General features: G+C 37.5%; 1 protein-coding gene across 4 annotated transcripts in view; it reads right to left on the bottom strand.

Moving 5' to 3' along the window:
• Positions 1-7,851: 7,851 nt before the first annotated feature.
• MAPK11 (mitogen-activated protein kinase 11) overlaps positions 7,852-22,111 on the bottom strand; it is a 36,693-nt gene continuing 22,433 nt past the window's right edge. For 2 of the 4 annotated variants that reach the window (XM_074903219.1, XM_074903222.1), the window contains 7 exons: positions 22,059-22,106; positions 19,536-19,650; positions 19,348-19,419; positions 17,652-17,731; positions 14,052-14,130; positions 12,502-12,675; positions 7,852-9,266 (listed from right to left, as the gene is read on the bottom strand). In XM_074903219.1, the coding sequence (XP_074759320.1) occupies positions 9,193-9,266; positions 12,502-12,675; positions 14,052-14,130; positions 17,652-17,731; positions 19,348-19,419; positions 19,536-19,650; positions 22,059-22,106 (642 nt within the window). In that variant the 3' untranslated portion in view covers positions 7,852-9,192. Of the gene's footprint in view, positions 9,267-12,501; positions 12,676-14,051; positions 14,131-16,174; positions 16,383-17,651; positions 17,732-19,347; positions 19,420-19,535; positions 19,651-22,058; positions 22,107-22,111 lie in introns of those variants that run through there. The other 2 variants (XM_074903220.1, XM_074903223.1) reach the window with 2 other exon arrangements.

The raw sequence follows: 22,111 nt of genomic DNA, 5'->3' as shown, positions 1-22,111 counted from the left end.
AATGGCGATTGTTACATGATTTAAGAGCAGTCAATGTAGTAATGGAGTCTGTGGGATCTTTACAGCCGGGATTACCTTCTCCTTCCATGATACCAGAGTCTTGGTCAATATTAATCATTGATCTAAAGGATTGTTTTTTCACCATTCCACTTCATGAGGATGATGGGGAGAAGTTTGCATTCTCTGTACCATCTATAAATAAGGCTGAACCAGCAAAACAGTATCATTGGGTAGTGTTACTTCAAGGGATGAAGAATTCTCCCACTATGTGTCAAATCTTTGTTTCTTGGGCATTAGAACCAGTCAGAAAAAGGTTTGCCCAACTAATTATTTACCATTACATGGATGATATATTAATAGCTGGGGAACACATGCAATCAGAAGTTATATTAGGTCATTTGCAAAAGGAACTGTCCAATAGAGGTTTGAAAATAGCCCCTGAAAAGGTACAGTCTACCTCTCCTCGGAAGTATTTAGGGTGGACAATAACCAATGCCATTATTCGTCCACAGAAATTAAAAATTAACATGGAGGTTCACACATTAAATGATGTCCAAAAAATGACTGGAGATATCCAATGGGTTAGAAATTTATGTGGTATTACCATTGATGATCTAAAGCCATTAATGCCATTATTGAACACTACTGTTCAAGCTGATAGTAAAAGAACCTTGACACAGGAACATAAAATTGCTTTGCAGAAAATTACAGATAAGATAAGAGTCGTGTCATGCACAACGAATACAATTAGAACTCCCAGTGCAACTGATGATTATCAATAGTGGAGGAAATAGACAATATCCATTAGCCATTATTATGCAATGGAACTCAGAACAAGGACAACCATTGCGAATCCTAGAGTGGGTTTTTACTGCACATACCCCTAAGAAAACCATAACTACAAGAGCAGAATTAGTATCACAGTTAATTATGAAAGGCAGACGCAGAATTATTGAAATTACAGGCACCGATCCTCAAACTATTATTGTCCCACTAATACAAGAATATTTAGAATGGCTCTTAGACATTCTGAGGCATTACAAGTTGCTCTTGAAGATTATACTGGCCAACTCTCTAATGTTTATCCAGCACATCGATTACTACCGTTGTTAATGAACCAAGTAATCGAAAATTTTCCAATGCAATCAGAAGTACCAGTTGAAGGGTTAACAGTTTTTACAGATGCAGGGAAAAAATCAAAGCAAGCTGCTTGTACCTGGTTAGAAGGAGAGGAATGGAAATATCACCTCATTCAAGGCCAAAGAGAAGATTCCTTGCAGATGTTAGAACTCCAAGCAGTTTTGTGGGCATTTTTGTCCTGGCCAGATCTGGGATTAAATGTAATGTCTGATTCACTCTATGTAGTAGGAGTAGTAAAAAGGATTGAACGAGGACAAGTAGAAGAAATAAAAAATGAACGCTTAGGGAAACTGTTGCAACAACTAGTTCACACTCTTGATCAGAGAAGCGTTGTCTACTTTATTACTCACATCAGAAGTCACCAATCCAAAGAAGGATTAGGGTATGGAAATGAACTAGATGATCAATTAGTTGCTCCAGCCTGGGCTGGGCCCTCTCCAAGCTAGGGAATCTCACAGTTTTTTGCATCAGTCAGCAAAAATGTTGCATAAACAATTTAAAATTCCTTTTGCAGATGCGAAGGGCATTGTCGCCTCTTGCCCATCCTGTCACAAAATAGCGTTTGGCCTGGGAACAGGAGTTAACCCACGGGGCCTATCACCTTTGCAATTATGGCAGATGGATGTTACTCATATAGCAGAATTTGGTAGGTTAAAATATGTACACGTTGTTATTGATACCTTCTCCATGGCTATTTGGGCTACAGCTCAAGCTGGAGAGACAGCTAATCACACTCTCCCACTGGACAAGCCATCATCGAACAGGCTCATCAAACTCTGAAGCAAATGCTTCAAAAACAAAAAGGGGAAATGTCGGGTGTGATGCCAGCTGAATGATTAAACAAAGTTTTATATGTTTTACATTTTTTGAGGCTTACAGGAGAACGTCAAGAACGTCAAGATGATTCACAGTTTAGCAATAAAGGGTGATGCTGAACAATCTATGGGCACACAGCAACCGTTAGTTATGTTCAAAAACTTAAATACTGGCTAATGGGAAGGACCTGTTAAAGTACAACTAACAGGCAGAGGTTATATGTGTTTGCTTACAGATCATGGCTTACGGTGGGTTCCATCGCTCTGGGTGCGGCCTTGGAAAGAAGGTCAAGCTCACAATCCTAAGCTTTGCGATGGTTCTGACAGTGATTAATGCTCATACATTCTGAATGTGTTTATTGGAATCCCTTCCAAACCAGTAGGGGCCCAAGTTACATAGGAAAGTTAACTATGTTCACAGGATAGTTGAAGCAGTTGTTACAAGGGGGAATTGTTGTAATTGTTATGTTCGTTGTTATTTTGCCATGCTTAGTTTGTTGTATTAACGATCGTTGCAAAAAATCCCGCAAGGAATGTGGATTGCTCAAAAACAAAAAGAGGGATATGTTGGGAGATAATGGACATGTGAGCAATCCTGCACATGTGCACGCCTCAGCAAGGACATGACAAGGACATAGAACAAAGAACTCAGCAAACAAACAACTCCAGGAGATGGGTTGGGCAGAGAAAGACATTGAGCGTGGTGCTTATTATCCAATTGCAAGAAGGCTTGAAGCGCATGGACAGAGCTAACTATCCAATCATAAGGATTGTACCACGTACCATTTGTGTGCACAGGAGAAAGCCATGAAAGGGCTCGCTTACCTTCAATAAATTGGCATTGCTTGATCATATTGGTCTTGTTTGTGTCCATAGCTCCTGCAATTCAGCATGTATGGAATCTGGTGAGAGAGTTTTGATGGCAACACTGCTCACAACAAACTGTTAATTAGCAGTGATAAAATGGCACAGCTCCGTCAGGAGCTGAACTGCAGGCTGGCTGCCAGGCCCTGGGTGAAAGGGGTGCATCTGTGTGAGTAGGGAGAGGGACTGGGACCTTGATCCCCAGTCCAGGCACTGGCAACATGAATTCAACCAGGGGAAAGCAGCGATCATACAGTCCTTGGAAAAATCAAGCATCTTCCCACCTTTCAGTCTGTTTGTAAGATGTCTTTCACATAGTCATTTTATTCTTGATACATGTATGAATAATTTAGTTCTGTAAATGTACCTTAAATGTCAATAAACAAAATCTCACTCAATTGCCAAAAGGTGGTTCCTAGAATATTATTTTTAACCAGCTTTCTATATCCCCACCTTCAAAAAGTACTCTGTTCTTGTCTACTTAAATATGTTGCCATGGAGGAAGTTAAGTCCATTTTCTGTATTACAACAAGAAGTAAAGTTTAAATTTTAAAAATATCTCAGTTTTCATCTGAAAATATTCCCATGCTATTGTGTCCCCACCCTTCCCTAGTGGAGCTCCTGCCAACTGTTTTGCAACTTTTCTGTTTTTGTCTTGCTGACCCCTAAGCAGGGTGCTTCAGTTCCAGTTTCTGCAACACTGAACACCCCTGGGGGCCTTGTCATGCTGCGAGAGCACTCAGTCATCAGCAGAAGGGAATAAATATGCACCACCAAAGTGCTCTTTTTTAAAAAAAAAAAAAAAAAAAAAAAATTTGTAAACTGTTTTTCTATTGGTTCAAGAGATGAAGTGAGAACTTAATAAGTAACTATTTACTACCCCATTATCCCTGATTGTGAGGGAGGAAGTTGAGGCTGGGTGTAGAGGGTAGCAGACAGCTGTGATTAAACCAATTTCTTTTAACACTCTCCTCTTCTTGGAGCTTGCCTAAAGGTCCTCTTCATACTCATTCTTATAATAAACTGTAGGAGTTTAGTTTTTCAACTATCAGAGATTGTTGCAGTCTGAGATGCAGTTATGCTCAGAAGTAAAAAATGCTCGTGTTGAAGAGTTTCCCAATGTCAGTACAAAAATCATACAAAAAGAGTGTTAATGGCTGTCACTGATTGATAGCTTTACTCATTTGTCACTACACAGCTGTACACATCACCCATTTAAATCACCAAAAATTCAGTGGTACTCTTACCCCATTTTTCCTGTCTTCCTTAATATTGCATTCATCTGTTGTCTTTCCATCTCAACCTAATGATAGAGCTGGACAGGAGTATGGCGTGTTATTTTTGCACAGAATGTAATATAACTAGGGTTTATTGATTTAAGCCTTCGGGTTCTATTATAAAATTAGTATGAAATAGGAATATATTATCTTAGTGCATCTTAGTGCCGATCTACAGGATATTATTCTATAAGGAGCAAAGTATGGCTCAGTGGAGGCTGCTAGTTACAGCAGATTTTATGTATATTTGTCTCAGGGATGCTACTGTGATTCAGTATTTCTACTGTGTTCGGTATTACTTGTGATCAAATTGGAACGTAAAAGGACTAGCTAAAACCTCTGTGCTATGGTACACATCTTAATTTGTGACAATAGTTGAAGCTGGGGGACTGTGTGAGTGCAAAATGAAGCATTTGTATGCATGCAGGATTGAAGCCTAATTGAATAGTTTCGCTCATTATATAGAAATTTCCTGTCTAATGGCTTAAGTGGTTGGATTGGTTGGAATATCAGTGTTCACATAGGAAATTCACAATGGATTCTCTTCTTGCAGTGAAAAATTAGACCCTTTAAGGCCTACCAATTCAATATTTTATCCTAACTCAGAAAGAAGGTCAGTGACAACTATACTAATGCAACTTTTTGAGTCTCTTGGTACTAGTCACTTAAAAACTTTGATTTTTGCCTAGACTCGTAAATTAATGACACTTGGTACTCTCACTAGTGCAAGCATGCTGATTTTCTAAAGACCAGCTTTAGAGAGCTGTGCTAAATCCATAAACATTAGCAGCACAATTCACATGTAAGAGAAACAAGCAGCTGCTTTTAAAACAAATAAACAGAGGTGTTGTTGTTAATTCCTTCCTAAGGAGGCTGATCTTGCCGAGACTGAATTCCTTTCTGCTGCTACCAAAGGACATAATTTACCTAATTTACAGTGCAATTCTGTTTGAGCAAGAGCTAAATCTTTACTGCTGCTCATCTGTCAGGGATTCTTGGGCCAATTCATCAATTTACAGCCGTAGCAAAGGATACTTAAGTAGTTTAAGTGCCTGCAGCTGAATATGGCACTTTTGAACAGATTCACCTTTGACCAGGTCCCGGGATTCAGGAACACTGGAGGTCTGTTGATGATCCAGGAGCACACGTGACAGGAAGAAAGGAAGGAAGTGTCTTTTGTACTGACTGCTCCCCACCTTTGTCAAAGGTGCTTTTGCTGCCAGCATTTTGTCCTTGAAAGGGTTGTCCCCCTCCTGTCCCTAGGGTGAGCTCGCTGGGTTGGATCCTGCAGCGTAGTGACCCTCCTTGCTTCTTGCTTTCATCTTTTGCACCACATTAAAAACACACCAAGCGACTAATGGGAATTCTGCAACAATGGTAATTAATGGCTCTTGACCTACTGTTGCATGATATATTTTTTCATATATCAGTGTTGATTACCTAATTTCCTATTATTTTTTCCCGTATAAACACCCAAAGTTACTAGTAATCCTGCTGTTTCATACTTGTGTAGCCACTTTCTGTGTTATGGAAGGAGGGAATTTGGTGTATGATGGCATGTGATACCCTCTAATACTGTGCTTTTCTTCTAACCATCCTTGGTTTTTCTTTCCATTAGCATATTGTATACTAGAGATTTCTTTAGTCTTGTCTTTATTTCTGCTTTGGCTGTGACATATCAGTCTCCTGCTGCTGGGCTTCAGTACTGATGAGGCAGAGACCTTAAAAAATAAAGATGAAGATTTTAAAAGAAGTGGAGTGTATACTTATGCATGTCAAAAGGTTGAGATGTATGCAAAAGACTTCATCCTTTTGCTTCCAGTGATGATAAAATTACTATACTTGGGGTTGCACTTAACACTGATTATTACAGAGTGAGATAATAAATACTAGAAGTGATTTCAATTCAATAGGTGGAGGGATAACAAGCTCTTGTGACTGAAAGCTGAAATTAGGTAAATTCAGATTAGAACTAAATTGTTAACAATGACAGTAATTAACCAGAGAAAGGCCTCGGAGAGTTGTGTTCTACCCCAGTGGCAGTCTGAGCCGTGCTCCTCCCAGGGTCCCTTCTGTGCTTCACAGGTGGTCAGGGATGATGAACACCCTAATTAAGTGCGGGCTAAAACCTGTGACGCTCTCCTCAAACGTACATGTGATGTGTAAGAAGACAGAGAGGCACGATTGTAATAATGAGAGCAAGAGTGGTGTCAGGAAGGAGATTAAAACCCCAGTTTAATCAGGCTCCATGGCAAGTTTTGCCAATAGAAGTTGGGCCATGTAAACAATGCCTTCATTAAAGACATTTTTATCAAATACATTTTTTATAAAAACCTATTATATTTATTTACTCTTTAAAATTTATTTTTAAGTGATCTGCCTTACAGGTTCATCAAGCCTGACAAAGCCCTCACTCCTAGCTATTTACCTCCATTAGTCTCTTTGTGTTGGTGGACCAATGTTTTTTTCCATCTGTGTTCAAACGATAAGCATTGTTAGTGGTAAGTCTTCCACCTTTCTGTCCCAGTGGGGTACATGCTTTGCAATTACCCGGTCCTGCTGTTGTAAACCGATAAATTTACCACACTGAAGTCCCATGTTGGATTACCACAAGGGATTCTTTTACCTGCTCTAGAAAAATACTTTAATTAGTGGCTTTTGAGGTCTAAGAAATCACCTTCATTTTGAAAATGTAGGAAAAAGGTGTCTCTGCCTACTGTTTTTCTTGACATCAAAATGAGATGATTTATGGGTTTTGATGGTATTTCATTAAATATAGCTGAGCTCTGGTTTACCCATTACTGTCACCTTTGATTAGTTTAATGTGGCTATGACTGTATTCTTCCTACATAATTTATATCCTAGAAAAAATTACATAACTGAATGTAAAAGGAAATATTCAGAGGAAGATTCAGAGTTGCCAGGAAAACAAATTTTGCAAGGGATATAAAGCTTTCTACCTCAAGCAGCAGAACTATGGCAAGAGCAGACCGTCTGGTCTTTGTCTACCACAGAGTTTTTCAAAGGATGTGTAACATTTGGTGACAGCCACTCTCATAGCCAGGAAACCAGATTAAACAAATGATGGGACAAAGCCCCCACTAATTTAATTATATTTGGATGCAGGAGGTTCTTGTGAAATCCCTACTTCATCCTTGCCCTTCCAGCAGAAATAGAGCTGCAGAACAGGCGTGCAAGCTCATTATCAGATTTCAGAGAAAACAAATCACTGAGCTACTTTTCTGTTAAATGGTAAATAAATGAAAAAATATAGTTAAGATATGACTAAGTGATTATTTTCATTATGTAGTCAGACAAATAATTTAAGAATTTACAAACTTTTCACCTATGTTAGTCAGCATGAAATTCAGTCATTGCATGACCATTACAGACCTCATCCATCTTTGTAGGAAGCCAAAGTAATGATGGTCAGACAATACTTCAGAGGACTCACAAGAAATCCATGCAGGCATTTACTTTCAGGTTAAGATGTCTTGCAGAAAGTTGGATACAAGTGGCTGTATTCCACTGGTAAAGGATTGGATAACTGGTCAACATTACCAACAACAGTCAACCACTTAGTCCACAAATTAGGAGCACATTTTCTAGATGGAAAAGATGGAAAATTTCTCAAAGAATACAAACAATACTGTATTATGTATCTCTGAAAAATCAAAGTTCTTGGACTTGATTTTTTAAAAAATGTTTATTAAGAAAAAGCTTTTCTTTTTACATAGAAAAGATACAGAGGAAGGTAAATAAATGCATTAGAATTCATTACCTCATGTAATAGCTGTACAACTGAATTTTAATAACAAAAGTTGCAGAAAACCTAAATATTATAAAAGCCACCTCCAAAATGACTCTGATAGAGCAAGAACAAGACAAAAATGAACATTAAACAACTGTGAATCACAAATATGTAGAAAGACACAGCTAGTACACCACAAGAGGCCTCGTGCCAAGGTATATTCCTGTTTCAGTATTATGCCTTCAATGGGGAAATCAGATAAATTTAATTCTTTAAGAAAGTATCTGGTGTATCCTGTAATTTATTTTTTAATTGTCCAACTTTTCAGAGCTGGAAAGTCTTTAAAATTTTGCTTAAAAAGGAAGTCAGATGAGATGGATATTTTATTTTTCACAAACAAATTCTTAAATATTTTTGTTTTGTCATGTCTTTCTGTGGCAATTATTAGATTATTTTCCCAAGGATTATGTGAAGGAAAATAAGACAACGAGGAGTATTGAATTCAAAGCTGTGAACTGAACAAGTATTCTTGCATTGCTATCTGTGACAGACTTTGCTGAAGCTTGCAGAACACTAGAGGTCTGCCACAGTGCCTTCAGGGAACCTTCCTGTAAACCTGGGATAATTCACCAGCACTCCACCCATGCCATGGTTAGGAGCAACATGGGGAAGAAAAATCATCTCACAAACTGGTATTGTGCAGATTAAAAAAAATATACATGGGGAAAATAATGAGAACAGACACTTGAATGGCAACAGAAGACAAAGATTTATTTTTCACTGACTTTCAACTGGTGTTAAGATTGCTTGAGACATCCAGTAAATTTGTAAGACCACCACAGATCTGACTACATATGCATATTCTGTCTATCTCACTACCACACCCTCTCTTCATAAAGGCACTAACTATAAATAATATGAAAATGGACAGATAAAACGCCAGAAAAAAAACACAACTGATTGCTTGTATGAACTTCTATGTTTAAGTTTGTATACATTCATGCTTTAAATGTACAATTTAAAAATTAATTTTAAAAGTCACCTTTATTTTGGCAATACAACTGATAAAATGAAACATGCAGAACACACAGCTTGACAGAACTCAGTGCATAATTTTCTCAGAATGAAGCAGTTCTTTATCACCCTTTGTGAGTTGGGAATACATTCATATTACAAGGCAAAAAACCCCCCACCCAGAACAGATATCTGGCTTCTGTATTCTGCTTTTCCACATCTTCTCCAACATCTTTGGACAGTAAAATCTACGTCTGACCACAGGTTAAATTGCATGGTTATATTTTAACAGTCTTCATAGTGCAGCAAAGCAAGACAGAGCTGCCTGTATTCACTGTTCTATCTCCAGGCTATCCATTTTTAAGTCGGGGGGTTTAAAGCTAATCACTTCTTCATAGGTAAGTTCTGTAGAGAGGTGTAAGGGAGAGAGAAGAATTAGGTGATATTCTCTGCAAAAGAGAACTATGCCAGACAGAACAGTTCTATGGATGCATGTGAGTTGTAGTTTGCATTTCTGGCCTTTTTAGAGTCCAGATCCAAAACCAGATTGAATTCACTAGGAATCCTTCTGTTAACCTCAGATTAGATTCACAAATACAGTTATTGTACAACATGTCTGTCCCCTTCAGCTAATTACTAAAACATGCAGGCCCTGAAATGGAAACATCAATTATGCTGTCAGATGACCTGCTAAAATGATGTAATAAAAGACAAAATGTAACGGAAAATGGAATCTTTAAAAGCGCCCAAACAGGTTTTAAAATACACCTTTTAACTGGGGAGAATGTTCTTTATCATCACTCAGTCAATTGCCTTCAACATACATCACTCGCAATTCTGTGATAGTGCCTTGGGAGTCTAGGTTTTGGGGTTTTTTTTCATGTTTTATTGCAAATAACTTAATTTTAAGGTCCTCCTAAAAAAAACCTCTTTTGTCTTAGAAGCATGTAACAGTTTTATTTTCATTAAGAAGGACTTAGCTAGAAACATGGATTCCCTGCTATTTTACCCTGCTTTAGGAATAGCCCTTTATCTTTTCATGATGACAGTCATGTCCTGTTTTGTGCTTTGCATAGTAATGAAATATGTTGACAGCAGCTACCTCCTATGTATTTTCTGAAGCTAGATATTGTATTTTAAGGACCAGATCCTCTTCACACATAAATATATGCCTAACAATGCAGTACTTCAGGTTCTGTTCCCAAACAGTGATGTTTAAATCACATCAAACTCATGCCGATTAGCTTGCTTATTAAACAGATCTGAGACAGCTGCTATTATACCTGCAAGTAGACCTAGCACTCCTCTACAAAGTATGTAAAAATCTCTGGGATGAATCTTGCTTAACCCTCTGGTTGTGCTATGCTGTAGCATGGTGTACAGTGACTAGCATGACAGCTTCAGAGAAGGATTTCGCTGAAAGAAATTCTGTGTGCAGAACCCCTGAGGAGGAAGGATTAGTTAGGTGACGCTTTCAGTGATTGACTTGCAGCTATTAAGTAGCATCTGGTCACAGGCAGCCAGGTAGGAGCTAGAGTGGTCTTGACTGAACTTGGAGGAAGCCAGTGTCCTCACAAATTGCACATCTGGAACTCTATTAGAAATTATTCCTGCTGGCTGTGCATGGTATGTTTATGAAGCTCCTTTACCTGGTTCTTGTGACACCTACTCAGTAGAGAGTACTGAAGTTATGCTGAGGTACGTGCAAGTGGAGCGACAGCTAAGGAGAGATAGTGCATATCATTCAACTCTGAATAGTGTACTCTTGGCCTCCAAAATTTTGAAATACTTTCTGACTCATTAAACATGTCAGAAAAAAGTCTCTGAGCTCGGGCTGCAAGCCTCGGCAGTGTGCAGTGGAGGCCAAGGAAACTCTTAAGTGCATAACATGTAAGACAAACTGTCTGAAATCTCTTTACTTTGGTGCTCAGTCCCTCTTGAGATTAAGTGCCACTAATTTTTAATTTGAACAGAAAAAGAGCAAAATACACCATTGACATCTTGAGAAACTGTGTCAGTATTTCATCAACAATAGAAACGTTTTATGCAAACAATCATCTTCATGTCTCTTACTTAAATGTGGTGCACACTGTACTTGAAAATAAAGTTTATTTCCTGAGATAAAAGTATGGCCAGGAGGAAGATCTGCATGTCCTGTGCCAGTTTTGAGATTTTTGACTCAGGCCTTTTTTTATTCCTGTATAAAGAAGGAATTTGACCTATTGTTCCAGCAAGGTCAGTGATGAAGAAAAATATGATACTGTTTTTTCCTAGAGAATTCACCTCCACATCCTCATTTCAGTTCAGAAAGTGTTAAGCTAAGATTGTTCCTGAAATAATTTCAGTCGAGTTTCATCACAAACAGAAATGAGCTTCATGACTCGGAAGTTGTTAAACTTTCCTGTTAAAGACTCAGTCAACTGAAAAAGTAGAAGAAAACAAATCTTCCACTCGTAAGTACAGCAGCAAATTGAACATGCCTCTTAGTAAACAAGACGTATGGGTGGTGCTGTATGCTGCCAGGTTTTGCAGAGGACAGCATGTGTAAGGAGTAACTGATACCAGTCAATCTGCCTTGTTTGTACAGACACAGTAGGTCTCTAGAAAACACTTTTCGGGGCTCTAGGAGGTTCCTTCATTGTAGAGAGCCCCATGACCCCTCCCTTATCTATGTTTAAGATGTATTTGCTGCTTGTCTCCCCTGCAATGCCCAGGATAAAACATGGCACGAATGGAAGGGCATGAGTAAGACATGGGAGGTCAGTATTTTTCATCATAAACCTACCCACTACGTCATTACATTTTTATCAGATCTTTCTGGAGTAAAAGTTATAGAATATACAAATAGAAACAGAAGAACATTTATTTTATAGAATACCTATTTCATCTTAAGCCAAGGAAAGGACTTTATTGATAAACAGGAACAATTAGTTTTCTAGAACATTACTTTCAATTTAAAATGTCTAGTAAGGAATTTTTAGCATAATATGTCCTCATTAGACAATGATGAAATCAGACTGTACTTTTCAGCGTACTTGCAAACTTAGCCACCTTACTTCCGTGATACTGTAGTGCAATATGATCATGATGCAAGCATGGAAATAATCAATAAAAAAAGGTTGTTGCAGTATTTCTCAAGGATGGGTTTTGTGGTGTCATTCCTAAGTAAAATCATCAACTCTCATCTCAAACAGGATTAATAGCGTGGTTTATCTATTAATCCTAATTACTTAGCTATCTAAAGAAGGATTAACAAAATACACGTCTATGTGGAAAATACTCATTTCTGGTTCTGAACAAAGCTAGACCAGAATCCCAAATAGTGTCACCTGCCCTAGGACAGTTACTTCAGCTGAGGATCTGACCTAGAAAACTAAAAGCAACACAGAATATGTGGTTACCTGGTAACCAGCATCAGCTTTTAGTTAAGATTAAACTTGCTACAGGGAATCTAGTGAGGAGATGATAGAATGGGGGAGGGGAGCAAAAATCTCTCCACTCCCACAAGCACACACATGGACTTATCTTGTTTCCCAGACGCTTACGAGTTCAAACTGCTCTGGTTAAAAACAGAGGAAAAATTACTTAAGTAACGTTCTGTTCTGCTGCATGTATTAACTACTGTGTGCAATTCTGTTACCTTTCCATTCATCTATGGTTCGCTCCTTATTCTCTATTGACTCATCGTACAGCTCGGCCTCAGGTTCATCATCTGGATCGTGATACTGTACAAAGTATGGATGTGCAAGTGCTTCTGAGGCAGTAATTCTTTTATCGCTGTCTAATATAAGCATCTTCTCAAGAAGATCTACAGCTAAGGGAAAAAGAGAAACGTGGTTCAAAGCCAGAAGAGACCATCTATAAATAAAAGAGAAGACAACTGTTTACACAAAATCTATTCTGACTCACCTGAAACATAGTTAACATCATTGGCAAACCCACAAAATTTAGGCAGTATAACAAATAAATTTTGAAGATTTTATACTGTGAGTACAATTTTCAGAGCTGAAAGAAGCTTCTGGTTTGCATGTGGTATGCACAAAGGTTCATTATAGTCTATCTGAGATCTGATTCACCTCTTCAGACACCCAAGGCCTTCATTCTGGAAAGATTTCTGTGTGCTTAAATATTAAATATCCTGGGTTGTGCACCATGTGCTTAACTTGGTCCCAACCAGTGCAAACTTAGGTAACTTAAAATTGTGAATGTGAGATTACACTTTTAATTACGTGCACCAACGAAATCATCAGATGAAAACCACAAAGCAACTTTACAGGACTCAGCGTAAAGAAAGTATGTTTAAAGTTGACAGTTGCAGAATATTAGAGAGAGATCTCCAAGGCTGAAACTGGTTTTCTATGGAAAGTTTATCATAACTATTTAAAATACTATATAAAAAAGATTTTTAGTGCTTTCATAAGCACAATCATTAATTGGCTTTTATGATATTAATGTAGCATGCTCTTATGTACCTCATGCAAATAAATCCCATTTTTTATATCAAAGTGTTCACAGCTACTTGTATTTGTAAAAATAAAATTGTGTTTTAATACACAGGACAAATTCAGACTATTTTAACTCATAATACTTCCCTGTATAAAATGTTATAATGTGCACTCGACGGAACTGACCAAGCACTGTTGCAAGATGACTCAAATGTCTCCTTTGCCACGTCACAAGAAATGGTTCACACAAACGTCTCTTTTGCACAGGCAGAACCAATTGGTTAGACATAAAAACAACTGTGCAGGATCAGACCAAAGGTCTGTCTAGCCCAGTATCCTGTGTCAAACAATGGTGCATGTATTCCTAGAAAATAATACTCAAAAGGGTCATTCAAACATCTACACTTCCTGGTATATTATTCTTCTTGCCAGCAATTTACAGCTCATGGCCTTCTGAGCCAGAAGTGATGTCTCTCGTCTAGACCCTGTGACATTTTTATTTATTTCTGCTATATATAGCCAGCTTTTGCTTTTCATCCACAGACTGTTTTCCTTTAGGAGGTTCCCATAATCTCCACCAGAAACAAAAGACACATGCTTCATGAAGGGAACTGTCTCAAGTTGAAAGGTTAAGCAATGCTCTTCTCACGGGTCTAATCATTATTATATGAGATCATATAGCAAAGGAAGGTGTGAGTTCCTATTTTAGTGAAAGATTTAATCTATATCAGTCTGACTTTCTTACCTAATGGATTGGCACCACGAAATACTGCTTTCAAATCCTGTTGAGGCATATGTGGAAGAGATTCAATGTATTTTCTTGCCTAGGAATAAATCAATATACAACCCACATGCACAGAGGTTAAATTTTGCCCAACAGTAACCATATCAACTCTAAAAAACCAGATGTAATAGTTTTTACGTTTCTTCTACATAGGAAACCTTCTTCACATAAAATCCTAATGCATTACTGTGTTTTGAGCAGTCACTCCTGTATATTGCACATAAGTAGGAGAGTTTTAAACAGGTGTATTTTCCTTAAAGAGTTACATGTTAGCACTTATGTTTTCACCTATGCTTACTGGTTCACTGCAGTATATCCCCAGGGAACACATGCATGTGACATTCAACCAGAAATTGCAACCTAAATCATCTTTCAGTTACCCTCAGCAAAGTGGTATAATCCAATCTGCATCCTTCTCTTCTCTGTCAAACAGTAGCTTCACTAACTGAAGAACGAATTCTGATACTCTTAGGACTCAGATCTTCAGATGTTTAACAGAATTTATATCTTGCCTTGTCATCCCAACTCAGCTAGGAAAAGCCTACCCACATGTTGGACCCACAAATGTCAGCATGGATCCTGACATTACGTGAGCTACAAATTTCTGGGCTGAGGTAGATAGGTCAGCAAGAGAAGAGGTTGAATGCTGATCCTAAGGGATGGGATCAGACAAAACAGGGAAACCTGAAATGGATCAGTTAAAGAGGCAGTAAATGGCTGTCCCCAAATCTGTAAAAACCCCAGATGGTCTTTGAAAAAACCTTAATCCTTTTAAAACATATTTATGTTACAGGGACATCTCCCTGCACACTTAAAAGGAGACTATCTGCAGGAGGCCAACTAAGCATCCTTGGCCTACTGAAGACAGAAAAGGAAATAAAGTTGTTCATACCAAGCAGCTCCATGGTTCCAAGTGAAATATCAGATTGAAAATTATGGAACTATCTTCTGGACTATCATGAAGTGACTATAAAATACTCTGATATATCATCTGTGCAATCCTACAACCACACTTGGGAAACAGATCCTGTTCCCTACACTGTCCTCTCTGCTATCATCTTAATTTCTGCATGTGTGATACAAAGATATTTAAATCATTACGTAGCACAGTTTATTTTCAAACTGTGTTCTAATTTAACGAGGCAGATCTATTTATTTTTTCTGCTTCTTGTAAGATGTAAGCATACTCTATAGAAACTCTAGACTACCATTAGTGACACATTTCAGAGTCTTACTAAAATGAGCAAGCTTTCATGCGTTATGTCCCCAGCCTGTTAAAAGTATATTAGCATTTTCCCTTTTTATTATGGGGACTGACCGCAAGGATTTCTAAAAGGATGATTGCTTCTTAGCAGCTGTAGCCAGTCATGTAGAAAGACTGGTCAAACACCAGCTTCACTCCATCTATTTTATGCCCCTAAAGTTCATAAAGGCATCAAACACCTGCTAGAAGGTGAATGTGTGCAGCTATCAGGAGTCAAGTCTTCCAGGGCATTAGTTTATACATATGTATGAACAACAGAGCAGAGAGAGCTGTCACATTCTTGCATGGAAGCTACAGACTAGAGTAGGAACAAAATTATCTTGACAAACATTTGTGGTTTGGTGGATTATGTGTTTCTGCACAGACACCAATTAACATCACTAATCCAAACACAACTGAACAAGATACGGTTAAAATTATCTCCAACCTTGCCCAGAAATCCTTTGAAAACAACACAGACCTATCAAAGTATATTTCCCAACCTGTCCCCTCTGCTTATATATTCACCACAGGAACCCAACCAATAGAATCCAGACATTGAAATTATTCTGAAAGTAATGAAATTTAAACCCATATTAACATGAAAGACTGACAGAACAGCTCAGTAACTTGTGCTGAAACATCCCATGAGATCGATGTTTTAGTTTCCAGTTCTTTAATCCTCTACTTATAACAGAAAATAGTCTTGGTGTTTCAGAAAATATCTGACCTTGCTGTTAGAAGAATGGAAAAAATTGTCTGGGACTGCAAGCTGCATTAAGAAATATCTAAACAGTAAGGCCAAACTACAGGTAAAGAACAACTAGAATGAAGGAACAGAATAGGCACTCCCTTGCAAGAGACATGTACCTCCAAGCAAGGTTATGTATCTCCTTTGATATTGCTCCTCTAACCAGCTAGCAGCAGCCCAGAGGTGACCTAGCAGCACTCCCACTCATTAACTTGTTTTTTGTGTTCTCCCTGTGTTCTAAAGGTATAATTAGCCTCAGTAGAAGTTTCTGGGTTCCTGTAGCTCGCTGAGGTATGCTCTGAAACACAAGAAATTAAAGACAAAAGCAGATACTATCTCCAGTAAATATTTAAGGTGCTTCATCTCATAAGTTTACAAACTGACTAGTTGTGGGTAAACCACACATTTGTATATGCTATGAATGTGTTACTGCAAAAACTGTAGGATCTTAATAACACATACAGGCTATACCTATGCTTAAGACAGCACATTCTGAGATCTGCTGGTTGATGCAATCTCTGGCACAAGGACCGATCCTCCCCCTGCCCCAGCCATTCCCAGGTGCTGGGTACCCACAAACTCTGGGGCTGTGCCTTGGCCTGCGCTGAGGAGGTTTGGGTATGCTTGGACCTTCCAGAAATACATCGTTGCTCTGGCTCTACTACTACTCCTGCTTACTTAACCCACTAGTGTATTCATTTGTTAAGTTCAAAGAAAACCCATCAATATACACACAATCTGAAAAACAGCCATTAGTATTAATCTGAGGTGTATATAGAAAAGATAGAAAAGGTTTAAGAAAACAGCTTCAGCTCAGGAGGTATCCGTGTGCTGTTGTTTGTCTGAATGTTTACACTGTGCCTATCACCTGCCTTGATCAATCAATACCACATCTCATTCCTCAGCTGGATATCCACAGTTACTGCTTAAAGTGAATCCTTTAAGTGTAGCTTTAGCAGAGAAATGAAGTGGAAATTGTTCATTAACTAGATTACCATTTTAAATAAGTCATATGGAGAGTTAAAAATCACACTGTTAACTACAGATACTATCATGAAAGTGGACCTCAGGCAAGCATTCAGAGAGATGAATAAATACAAATTTCAAATTAGGGATCCAAATAAGAGCACTCATACAAATAACACACGTTATTTGATTCTGGTATCTCTGTTTAGATCCCTTATAACAATGGAAAGCATAAAAAATACAGAGACATCAGATTTAATAACAACAGTATAATGCTCTGAACTGAGCATCAGTTTGAATTTTTCTAAGTACAGCAGCAAAATAAAAGATCGTCAGGATCAGTTGCAAAACTCCTTTCAAAAACAGGGTACATGAAGACAAGTATCAAAATTAATCCAGCTGACAGTCAAGAAATTTGGATACCTCTAAACAGATTATTTTTTGAATGGTGTCATTCTAGCAGCAAAAAATTGAGATCATTTTAAAAGTGTTCACTCATTTCCAAATCAGAGTATGTGTGTAACACAACCAGTGACATACAATACCAATTAGAGAAAAGAATGACAGAAAGTCAGTTAACTGAATGAAGCTGGGAACTCACATGTTCTGATGAGATCTTCTTCAGAAGTTCAGAACTGGGTGTGCCCACAACTTCCATTATTCTTTTTAGTTGATCAATATCTGCATTATTTCAGGGAAATAACAGCACATGGTCCTTCTGGGTTTAAACAATAATGAGCTTTCATGCAGATAGTTAAGATGTTTAAAACTATTCAGCAAGATAATTCCACTGTAGTGCATGGAAGGTTACCAACTGAAACCTGCTTAAGCCTAGTCCTGGAGTATCAAATTCTCTATTGTACTATAGGAATCTGTCAGGTGTGCCTGTACATGGGAAAGATGCATGCATAATATTCCTTTCCTGTTCTAGTTCCCAATTTAACATATTCTTAAACTTAATTTTAATTTATGTTTCAGTTATCTGAGGGATTTCTGAAGAACTGTCTAATACGATAGAGCACATAAAGCTAGATTACTAATCTGAGGGCTGGTAAGTGGAAAGTTCTCATTTGGTATCTTTAAGAATGTGTTTTGTATTAGTTTCAAGATTAAAAACCTTGAAAATATTCATTTTTCATTGTCATATATGATCTGTAAAGCATATTACATTTTCCCTAGAGATTCAAGGTTATTTTACAGTTTTATTTAAATTGCTAATCACATAACTGTAGACAATATTTTATAACAGCTAAAGAAATCTTATCTCTTGAAAACTAGATGTATTGATTCTTCCAAATACCACATATCATGCAATTACAGTCTGAAGGACAGTCATCATCCAGTTGATGAACATTTGGACAATGCCTATGATTACAATAGAGCCTAATGATGCTGACCACAATAGAAAGGTCAGCAGGGAGACTTAGTCTCTCATCTCTCTTAACAGTTTTTCAGGCAATTCCAATGTTGTGTTGTTTTGCACCTGGCAATAGCTTAGTTTTAGCAGAAGCGTTTGCTTTTTGAGGGGTTTCAGGGTAGTAAGAATGTCAATATTCAGTACAGAAGAAGGTGCCTTTGTTCCTCATAATAAAAGCTTTCCTCCTCTGATGCAGTTGTTTCCTCATTCCTCATGTGTTTTTCTGCAGTTTTCTTTTATTATTTTATCACTCTCCTCAGCAATGGCTCTTTTTTTCCTCCTGTCAGCACAGAAAATGCCAATGCAAATCCCTGACGCTCCAGCAGGGACCACAGCACAGCGCTGAAGAGAAGAGGGGGTTTTGTTGGTCCTGTGGCATTTCTGGAACTGCTGGCTTTTTTTAAAACAGGACACAATATGCCTATTAATTCACTTATTACTTAAAAGTTAATTTGTTTGCATTTTAGGAACTTCCAGCCTAAAAGCAGTTCTGTGTTTTAAAATTATATTAGCCAATCAAAAAATACTGCCTTCAGCTTCAGTTTTAACATATGTTATTTCAGTAAGATACACACATGGAAGAAAACTGCTCTGTTGTAACTAGGTTATTGTTTACATACAGATACACATCAAAGAATAAATGTAACTTTTTGTTGTTTAGGAACATCTGTTACTGTTTTTTTCCTACCAGTGGATCTCATATTCATACGTCATATTCAGCTGTCATATACACTAAACTGAAAGATAACCAAAATGGTTTACCATTTTAGAAGTTTGTTACCTCAAAAATATTTTCATGGAAACACTTAAGTCATTAGAAAAAAAGGAAGAATTAGAGAGTATCTTTATAGCCGCATTTTATATTTTATGTTAAGGATACAATCGTTTCCAGGAAATAGGGCCTTCCCTTTCAATAGCTCTGCCATGATGCATCCAACTGACCAGATGTCAACTGTCAACAAATGGAGAGAGAAATGTGTACAATGAATCAAAGAGATCCTTAAACAGAGTTGCCCCTTGTTTTAAAGCTATCACTATATCCAGCTGTAGTAAGTCTCCACAATTTACCGGTTTGATTGTAGTGCATCCAGTTTAGCATAATTTCTGGAGCTCTGTACCATCTTGTTGCAACATATCCGGTCATTTCATCATCAGTTTGTCGAGCCAAACCGAAGTCTAAAATCTACAGAATAAAAATAAAATAAAGTAAAAATAATTTTAAAAAATCCCTTCTCACTTTTGTTATAGTACTGATTTTCCCCATTACACATTTCTGTTTATCCATAGTCCCTCACTATCAGTGAAGTGAAATAGCAACACTCTGCAGACAAGCTCATCTGCTCTCCCTGCTGTACCCCTTCAGCCTACGTGTTTGCATGAAGATGCTTCCACTGCAATAAGCCTGGCCCTTTGTCCTCTAAGGCAAACTTTACATTTTGCCTCAAGTTCAATTTTCCCCTGACATTCATCTGCTAAAAATAAGCACTGTTGCAATAAAAATGAGACACTATCAACTGGGAATGCTAGTGTGAAATACCAATGTCAAGTGCCACTTGGCTATTTAGACATTTAAAGACCACACAAGCTCATCACAAATCTGCAGAATTTCTGTTGCTTCCCTCTCACATCTATCTAAGCATTTATCCAAATCATGCATCATTCTGATGCCACTAAGAGAGAAACATATATCCTCCATAACAAGGTAGATTTAAATCACACACCATCTGTTTTCAGTAGAACTCCCCCACCAAAACAACAAAGGAGCTCTGTTTAGGTACACGTATTACTCATAGGCTTGATAGCAAAATGTTCCCCTCCATATGCTCTCCCTTGTTAAGTTTACATTGACGGGAAGTTATTTCGATTAAATTTTTCCTGCTCATTTCTTTGCTTTCTGTTTTTTGATTAGTCTGTGTCCCACTAATTACAGAGCTAGAAGGCATGCCTAACTCTTAAGAAAGACTGTTGTGAAAGGGTACTACTATCTGAGCCTCAGTGCTGTTTGTTAAGTCAGTCTAGTTAGTGAGCTAGTTAGCATCTCTTCAGAAATGTGAATTGAGATCAGTGGCAACCTCCCATGGTGAGATCCAGGATTATTTATTAAGCTGATGGCTAATCCTTTTCATTGGGAGTAAGAAAATTTTAAGAGTATCATTCAAAACTCCTCAGTTATAATTCAATTTAAAGATATAAAAAGCCTACAGGAAAATATTAAGATATAAATAACACAGTAACATCTTCTAATATACTTTAAAAGCATTATTTATTTCTTAAATAAGCAAAAATAAAAGCATGAGAAAAACAAGGCATGAATAATGGTGTGAAAAATAATGCCCTTATTTTTAGAAGGATTTTGGCAATATTTTTCTTTAATACCTGATCCCTTCTATCAAATATGTACACACAGGTTTTTCTTTTTTTTTCTTCTATTTCCTTTTTTGTTTGTATCAGGAAATATCCACTAATTTGTTCTACTAGAAAATAATTTAGTATTGGAGGAAGTAAAACTATAAATGTAAACAAGGCAAAGAGCAGCATAACAAATGCTAGAACAGAGGTGCACAGATACCATAATAGAGAAAAAGATTAAAAGTTTCTTTTACTTACTGTACAAAAAACACAGCACACATTTAAGAGTGCATGATCAGACCTAGATGACCCATAAAATTTCACAGATGCTGAACATACATGCACGAAGTCATTAAAAGGATAATCATGAAACTTGCTGAGCATCTGCAAGTGTCACTGAACCAAACAGGAACTACAGTTTTTCACCACAGATCCAGATTAGCGTGAGAACCTAACTATACTGCTCTTATTCACTATTGTGACTTTTTGCTGATTTTGTAGTATTTGGAATATTTTGTTAAATCCCTTGCAGCTGGAATAAAGGGATTACATCAGTCTCAGTCACAGAGAGAAAGATATCTCTGGCTGTCATGGAGAAATGTTAAATTTCTCATTCTTAGGCTTAAAGGCTTAGAAAGCTAGAAGATATATTTTCCTTCTCTAGAGTACCATGCTTTTTATGCAATACTGTATCACACAGATACACAAAGATATGTATTTATATAGAGGTGTACATTAAAATAGCACTTGAGAAGTGTGGATTACTGGGTTCTTTTTGGTGGGGTGGTTGTTTTTTGTGGTTTTTGTTTTGTTGTTGTTGTTTTTTTACTGCCTGTAACTGGTAACATAACTGGTAATACTGGTATCTTTTTTCATAACAAAGGTTGTTACAAGGCTTCATCTAAACATGGCAGACGCAGATACATATCACAGGTCAAACTTTTAAGAAATACTCACTTAAGTACTCACTCGTGGGCCAAATTATTAGCCTATGTACTGTCTGTGAGGAACTAGGGATGAATATTTTGCAAAGATACTTGTGTTCATACTAAATATTACTAAATTAATATTTGGGAGAAAACACAGGTTCATGGAAATGGGTTTTCTATGCCAGGGGAGCAACAGCAGCAAACAGTAGAAATTAATAGAATCAGAAATAAAAACAGTAGCTAATGTTTTCTCAGAAAACTGTCATCTTGAGAGCTTTTACAACATTCTTCATTACAACAGCACGATACCTACCCTCAATTCACAGTCTTCATTTACAGCTAGGTTACTGGGCTTCAGATCCTGTA

Source organism: Athene noctua, chromosome 3 (assembly GCF_965140245.1).
Source record: "Athene noctua chromosome 3, bAthNoc1.hap1.1, whole genome shotgun sequence".
NCBI classification, from domain to species: domain Eukaryota; kingdom Metazoa; phylum Chordata; class Aves; order Strigiformes; family Strigidae; genus Athene; species Athene noctua.
Note: the sequence above shows the minus strand (reverse complement) of the source record. Positions and strands in the feature narration are given on the sequence as shown.